Below are 8,721 nucleotides of genomic sequence, written 5' to 3' on the forward strand. Positions count from 1 at the left end.
AGGTATGCAAATTAATATTTTGCATTTGCTTTTTTTTTTTATAATAATAATAGATAAATATAATTTTTTAATTTAATATGATATTATATAATATTAATTTTTATTTTATTTTATTTTATATCATAATTATTAATATAAATTAATAAATTAATAATTTATTATTCATATTTTAATTTTTATTATATTAAAAATATAACTAAATAATTTATTATTTAATTATATAATAATGAATATATAAAATTGATTAATATTTAATAAGTTAATATAACTAACAATAAGTACTCAAATAATATATAAAAATAAATATAAAATTATAATCTAGTAATTAATATATAAAAATTGATTATTATTTAATAATTTAATATAACTAATAATAAATATTTATATATGAATAAATTTAAATAATATTAATTTAAAATTAATACCAATAAAATAATAATATGAAATATTATTACATTATGATATTATTTAGAGATTATTTGATTAAATTATTTACTTCAATCTTTATTTCATAGGTTATATGTTTATAAAATATTGAAAAATAAATCTTATATTGTCAAGAATATAAGGCTATAAGCTTTGATCTTTATGAAAAATTATGATATTTTTTAACATTTATGCTAAAAAATAATGTTAAATTTCTAAAATTTAAGACTTCTATATTGAGTATTTCTCTAGGTACTAATAAATATTATTTTCTAAATATATAATTTAAGTTAATCACAAAAACAATTAATATAGCACAGTGTAGCATCAAACGTTGTACAACATTATTATAATAAAGTGTTAATGCAATACAATATAATATAATACATTGTGCCAAACGCATCGTAATGGTATTACTAATATTCACTTCATTGGATTTATGTTTGCTGTGGTTAGTGTTAAGAAAAATTATTCCACAGCTGAAAATTAAGAATAGTTTTTGAGTAGGACTATTAACTTAAGGCAATTCTCAATTCAATTATGAGTTAATTTTTTAATATGAGTTAGGATTTTTATAGTATAAGAATTAATTAGTACTCCTATACAAGTAGGAGATCGACCTCCTCCACATCACAAGACTGATTAAAAAAAAATCACATTAATTAAGAATAATAAATAAGCTAAGAATAGCAATAACCTTCAAATCTTAGCTTTTGAGTAGGAATGACCTAGTTTTTTTTAGTAAGAATTATGTTATATTGACTTCTTTTCATTGGCGGTAGATGGCGCGGGTAGACGGCGCCGGTAGGTACGGACGATGGATATCAGCAACTTACTATTGCTGGTGGTGCCTAATATGGTTGCTGGTTAGCTTTTTAATGATTATAAATAAATTAAATAAGATTTGAAAAAAAATTAAGTTGTTATGCGGGAGATGGATTCCCACGTGTCGAGCATATGGAACTGGAAGCACAACATGGATCTCCATGTGTCACGATCAAGCATATATCTACACAAGATTGATCTCCATTAATCATGCGTTTACTAGAATTTAGATCTTCTTAAGGCACATGAGCGATAACATGCTAAGACCATTGAATTGCCAACAATATAAGTCGCATAGGTTTCTTGACATATGAATTAATAAGAAGGGTGGGATATTTACATTTTGCTATTCGTATAAGCTCGCCACTTTTGAAAAGTACTTAGAGCAAGTTCATGTAAATTTTAATAAATATAAATTGATAAAAATATTTTTACAATTAATCAATTAAGTCCTTTTTATAATTTTGTTTTCATTTAAATTTCTTTAACCATCTTTGACTATTATAGTTGCTTTAACATAAGTTTTACTTTACTATTTTATCCTTATGACATATAATGATCCAATTTTCATAATAAATATGTGTTCTTGCATCAATAGCTTATCTATTTAATTTTTTCATCAATTATCTAATTTTTTAAAATGAAATCTGATAATTTTCAATACCTTACATATAAGTTACATAAATTTAACAGCCCGATAATTTAAATAATTATTGTACCATAAAGACATTGTGTTAATTAGTTTAATTAAAAATTCATAATCATACTCATAAGTAGAATTGGCACATCTTTCAGCAAAAATGAATTTTGTATAAAATAAAAAATTATAAATTTTTGGTACTTTTACCATATAAGGTTAGAATAATCAATTTAAGTTTGGGCTAAAGCAGTCTTAAAAGTAATTAAATAAAAAAAATTTAAGTCATAAAAAATAAATTATGATAGATTTAATTAATTAATCACCAAAATTATTCTTTATTTAAATTTTTAAAATAATATAAATTTTTTGTGATTATTTTCTAGTAGTCAAGAAGGTTATAGGGTAGAAATATTACCACCATAGTGAAAAAGGCACAAATCCTCTAGCCTATTTATCTTAGCTCCCCACGACTTTAGTTAAATTATTATTTCTTACGCACTTTCTATACTTGTACATGTCTCATTTATGTATAGTGAGTAAATAATACAGGGACAAAAAAATATGGCAGTTCTAGTTTAGAGTTTAGCAAATAAAATAATGAAAATAGAAGCGGGGTTATCTGTAGCAGCAAAATAAAAATAAAAGTATTATGAACATCAATTTTTATAACAATAATTTTAAGCAACTAAACTACGTAGCACTATGTCAATTTATTATTGAGGAAAAATTAAACCGTGATAATTAATTTTAATTTGTCACAGGCTCACAGCTTCCTCCTTGAGTAAGGCAGCAGCGGGACTGCGATTGATTAAATTCATTTGAGGATCAAAACTGTGATATACAATTTTCTCACTTAAATATAGTAAAATTTATTTTTAATTAATAAGTCCCCTTAATTATTTTCATATTTAATTCTAAGGAATGATGATATAAGTAATGACATAAGAAATGATGACATAAGCAATGGCATAAATGATGATATAAAAGAAGTTTGTAAAGAAAGATAAGAATTCTAGAATTTAATAAGGTATTTATGAAGGATAATCTCAGCCATTGATCAAGAGTTATGGTGAAAAAATCCTAACTATCCATTAGCCTTAAGAAATCCTATAAATACCTCCTACTTCCTTTCATTTTCAATGCAATCTAGAAATTACATTTTCTTCTATTTTAAGTCATAACATCAAGAGTAGAGAAATCCTCAATTTAGAAAGATCTAGAAAAGTCAAGTTCAAGAGGTAAGTAACACTTCAATTGCAATGGAGGGACAAAATTCTTTTTCATACTTAACTTCAGTTTTAACCATTCCTTTATGTTGTGATGGCCATTATGATGTGATTAGTTATAATCTAAATTATTATATGGTTGGCTATGCCGCTTAATCTATGATACTTAATTACATTATGGTCGGCTCTACCGCTTAATCTATGATACTCAGTTACGTTATGGTCGGCTCTGCCGCCTAATCTATGATACTTAATTATATTATGGTCGGCTTTGTCGCCTAATCTATGATACTTAGTTCTGTTATGGTCGGCTCTACCGCCTAATCTGTTATACTTATACTTAATTATGCTATGGTTGACTATGCCGCCTGTATTAAAGAATCTTGTTCTTAAATAGTGTTGTGTGTTGATTCTGTTATGCATCTAGGAACTTCAAATGTTATGACATAAGTTGCATTGGATACATGCATATCATGTATTACATTATGAAGAAGATATTTCAGAAAATGAATTTATGAAAAATAGGTGGTTGCACTACCAGGTGGCAAAGTTTCTAAGGAGGGCAAGCCCTCAAAGCTAAGTAAAAAGAAACATTTTGGCCCTCAAAGCTAAGTAAAAAGAAACATTTTGGCGACGACGATACGTAAAGCCCAAAAAATCAACTAATGAGACCCAAGGGCATATTGTTTAAAGAGTAAAAGTGCCAGCCTTATAGTGCAACATATCTAGGGCCCTTATGAAGTTGTTTTGTATTTTCTAAGTTTCTTTTAAAAAAAAAAAAACTTCATATATATGCATAATAAGTTATACATGCATCCAAGTGTTATCTTACTAGGCATTAACTCATAAAGTCCTTATATTGTAGGTAACAATGAATAGAGTAAGCTGGCGCCAAGTCCTAACCAAGACGAAGTGTATATGAACATAACAGATCTTGGGATTTTATGATGGGCCCAGCTTTGTTTTAATCACAAATAAGTATCCTAGTTTTGTGTAATAATTAAAGTTTTGAAATATGCGAAGGAATCTCTATATGACTCCTACTAAGAAAGTTTTGGTTGTTTTGCAAAACTACTTTTAGAATTCGTATTTCTATTAAAAGTATAGTGTTTTTAATTAAATTTTTAAATAAATATTTTAGTGGAGTGTTAAAAAAACTTTATCCTTTGTTCCATATAATGAAAGCCTTAGAAAACTAGAACCCAAGAAGGAAAAGAAAACAATCGCGCTATTAAGAAATAATCACAATTAATCCATCTTATAATGTATTGTAATTAGTAAAAGTTCACCGTGGTTTCAAAACTAGTTCAATTTAATTAAGAACGCAGCTTAAGCTTTAGAATTAAGATACTGATCAGCTTAGTACATTTGCTTTTGAGATCAAATTAGGTTTATTAATATTAGTAGAGAAAATACGAGGATAGAGAGTAAAAAATAATTAATGATATATTCTGGGCCACTAATTGTTTTTTTTTGGTATTAAAAAACTAGAAATCAGCATTTAGTTTCCATTAATTTTATTGGTACTAGCGACCTAAAATATTTAACATAAATGTGATGACTAATTTTAGTACTTGACGTCTTCATTTATATCTGATGAAAAGAACAAAGCACGTGGGATATCTTTCAAGAAATTTACAAAAACTATCTTAGATAGGTTAAAGTCTTTCTAATTAAGTTCAAGTTTGTTGATGCTATATAATAATCTTGAGATTAAACTCTGTTAACGTCAAAACTCAAGTGAAACTTCCTGTCGGCAATCGGGACATCCCGATCCGGATTGGTCAATTTTGATTCCGACCGACGAGGGACCATAAAGTCGTGGAAACTCAAGCAGTCAGGTCATGTTCGCTGCAAACATGCATATATCAATAGCATCATAACTTTTTGATTTTTATAGTTAATGGTTAGATTACACCTTTACATTATGCCTGGCCATCTTATTGAGCATTCTTAGCTTTCTGTCTCAGGAACTTTGCGAGTTTATATTGGAAAATAAAAACTGGTAAAGAGAAATCAAGTTTCGAGAACTTCTCTTTTCTATAGAGAAATTATGTGATTTAAAAATCTAAGATGATAGGTAAAGATGAAAAATAAATAAATAAAATAAAATAAAAATAAAAATAAATAATAGCTGTGATAGATAGACTAAGAGTTGATCAGACAAAAGTTAGTTAGGAAAGAGAGGAAAAAATAGAAGAAAAAATAGAAAGGATTCACTTGTAAGGAAAATTGAACTTGAAACATTGACGATGATACTATATTAGAGAAACCACTTAACTCAAAAGCTTAGGTTGATATTAAGCCCCAACAATAGTATTAAAGATAAGTTTTAACAACATGCATGCATAACCAATAAATTTGAGATAAGATTAGGTTTATGTAGTCTCAATTAGTATATAATTTGTTGCGGTGATCATCATCATATATATAGATGCTTGAGTGTCTACTAACCTTTGAAATAATCTTGATAACTAAGTTTTTGTGCATCAAAGTTTATATACAACATAATAAAACGGTTACAAGTTAAATTTGAATGCTGTAAGTGAGAAAAGGAAAGAGTTGTAACACACTTGGGTCAAATGCTTCTTTATACACATACGCACACTAGATATTTCCTCGGGTATGGCTAGGAACTTTTGACACAGCTGAAGCAGCAGCACTGGCTTATGATGGAGCAGCTCTTAGGTTCAAAGGAAGCAAAGCCAAGCTGAACTTCCCAGAAAGAGTTCAATCTAATCTCACGACTCACCGTTATCAAGATCATTATTATCATGCTGCGGCCGCCACAACTTCACAGCAAGTTTCTAGTCCTCATCCTACTCCTCGTCCTCTGCCACTAACTCAAGAGGTAATGTATCTGAATCTTTTTCAGTATCAGCAAGCAAAACCAGTATGATAATAATGATCTTGATAACAGTGAGTCGTGAGATTAGCTGGAACTCTTTCTGGGAAGTTCAGTGTGGCTTTGCTTCCTTTGAACCTAAGAGCTGCTCCATCGTAAGCAAGTGCTGCTGCTTCAGCTCCGTCAAAAGTTCCTAGCATACCCGTGCTGCCTTCTCTGGATCATGAATCTCCGCTGCTTCAGCTGTGTCAAAAGTTCCTAGCCATACCCGTGCTGCCTTCTTTGGATCACGAATCTCTGCTGCCCTTTTGCCCCATGGCCTTTGCCTCACTCCTCTGTAGTGCCTTCTCCTCACTTTCCCTTCACAGTATATATATATATAGAATATCCTTAGTGTGTTTATTAAAGAAACCACTCAATAGGAGAAAAATAAATAAATGCAAGTACAAGAAATATGATTTTGAAACGTAAGCTTGCTATCATACAACAATCATAGTAATATCAATATCTGTTTAATTTAACCCACATAGTTAAGTAGTGAAAGATTATGAAAATGCCGCTATAAAATGTTATTTAAACATTACGAAAAATGGTAAAAATTGCACTACATAGACAAGGATTCAATGCTGATATGGTTTTTGGCTGAGATCAATGGTTGTTAAGGAAGAAAAAGGAAATAATTATAAAAATAAAAATAAATCCTAACCATTGATCGGTCCAATACTCAATACAAAACCACCTCATCTTTAAGTCCTACTTGTTTCTATATATCCAAATAAATTTTGTCATATGCACATACCTTGATCCTCGACGCGTTGAGATAGGTCTCGTTCAGATGTGTTGGGAGAAGAAGTGGTGAAATTAGGGTTTTGAGAGAGTTGAAGACTAGTTGGGCTATTTTGGGTATTCCCAATAACTTGAGAAAGGGCTGAAACCATAGCAGACATGTCTTGTTGGGATCTGGCTGAGAACACTGGAAATGACAAATGATCTTCTCCTCTTTCTCCTTCGATTCATCGGATGAAAGGGGCCTCTTCCATGTTTTCGATCCACTTTTGATCCCCTTGTTAATAGTTTCAAACAACCCTTTCTGCTAGCTAGAACATGCAATTAATAATAAATAACAACACTTAAATTTCAGAATCACCAAATTAAGCAACACATGAAGACTAAAATTATGGTATCAGGACCAAGATCAAGAAGACGCACAAAGACAGACTATGGAAACGAAGGGACAGTAATGATGTATGACTAAATAAGGAATAAAAGAAGGTAGTTTTTTTCTGTAGCTACTTGAAAATTTATTGGCTAGTGTGAACGGAGAGGAAATATCTAGTGTGCGTATATGTATAAAGAAACATTTGACCCAAGTGTGTTACAACTCTTTCCTTTCCTCACTTATAGCATTCAAATTTAACTTGTGACCGTTTTATTATGTTGTGTAGAAACGTTGATGCACAAAAACTTAGTTGTCAAGATTATTTCAAAGGTTAGTAGAGACTCAAGCATCTATATATGATGATCACCGCAACAAATTATATACTGATTGAGACACAAACCTAATCTTATCTCAAATTTATTGGTTATGCATGCATAGTGTTAAAACTTATCTTTAATATTATTGTTGGGGTTTAATATCAATCTAAGCTTTTGAATTAAGTGGTTTCTTTAATATAGTATCATCGTCAATGTTTCAAGTTCAATTTTCCCTACAAGTGAATCCTTTCTATTTTCTCTTCAATTTTTTCCTCTCTTTCCTAACTAGCTTTTGTATGATCAAGTCTTAGGCTCCGTTTGGTACAGCTTATTAAATAGAGCTTATAACAGTAGAGCTTATAGCAGTAGAATTTATACCAATAGAGCTTTTGGACAAAAAGTCATTGGGTGTTTGGTTGTCAATAAAAAAAGCACTTTTGAACCATTAAACTGTGTGATATTTTTTATATTATCTATTTTTAGAAAAGCTCTATAACCTCTACTCCCAAAAGCTCAAATTTTGGGCTTTTGCTAGTAGAGGTAAATTAGCTTATTTAAGCTAAAAAAACTCTACTAAAAAAATAACCAAACACCATAAAAATTTTAAAAAAGTGCTTATACGATTAAATAAGCACTTATAGCTCTTAAATAAGCCATACCAAACAGGCACTAGTCTATATATGACAGCTATTATTTATTTTTATTTTATTTTATTTATTTATTTATTTTTCATCTTTACCTATCATCTTAGACTTTTAAATCACATAATTTCTCTGCAACATAGAAAAGAGAAGTCCTCGAAACTCATTTTTTCTTTACCAGTTTTTATTTTCCAATATAAACTCATAAAGTTCCTGAGACAGAAAGGTAAGAATGCTCAATAAGATGGCCATGCATAATGGAATGGTGTAATCTAAGCATTAACTATAAAAATAAAAAAGTTATGATGCTATTAATATCTAGTATGTTTCATGCATGTTTGCAGCGAACATGACCTGATGGCTTGAGTTTCCACATCATTTTATGGTCCCTCGTGCAGGGGCGAACACATAGCTTTATATTACCCCGTTAAACTAAAATTTTATATTTTAAAATAAACATAAGTATTTATAAGTAAAAATTAGTTTATTAAATAAGAGACATGAAAAACCCTATAAATATGTTGATGAGCATAATATATATACATATTTTATCTTTTATTATATAATTGCTAGTTTTTTTATTTTTTATTTTTAATTAATTAAATTTTTTTATTAAATAGGGAATTAATTTGAAATTATGGA

At 29.1% G+C, this 8,721-nt stretch overlaps 1 protein-coding gene across 1 annotated transcript; it reads right to left on the reverse strand.

The window, feature by feature from the left end:
* Nucleotides 1-5,584: 5,584 nt before the first annotated feature.
* LOC102624871 (ethylene-responsive transcription factor ERF114-like) lies at nt 5,585-8,455 on the reverse strand. The gene is given in 4 exon segments (XM_052439886.1): nt 5,585-6,322; nt 6,762-6,957; nt 6,960-7,052; nt 8,429-8,455. Coding segments are annotated over 4 exon segments (483 nt in total). The 3' UTR covers nt 5,585-6,155.
* Nucleotides 8,456-8,721: the final 266 nt, after the last annotated feature.

The sequence above is a fragment of the Citrus sinensis genome, chromosome 4, assembly GCF_022201045.2.
Source record: "Citrus sinensis cultivar Valencia sweet orange chromosome 4, DVS_A1.0, whole genome shotgun sequence".
In the NCBI taxonomy this organism is placed as follows: domain Eukaryota; kingdom Viridiplantae; phylum Streptophyta; class Magnoliopsida; order Sapindales; family Rutaceae; genus Citrus; species Citrus sinensis.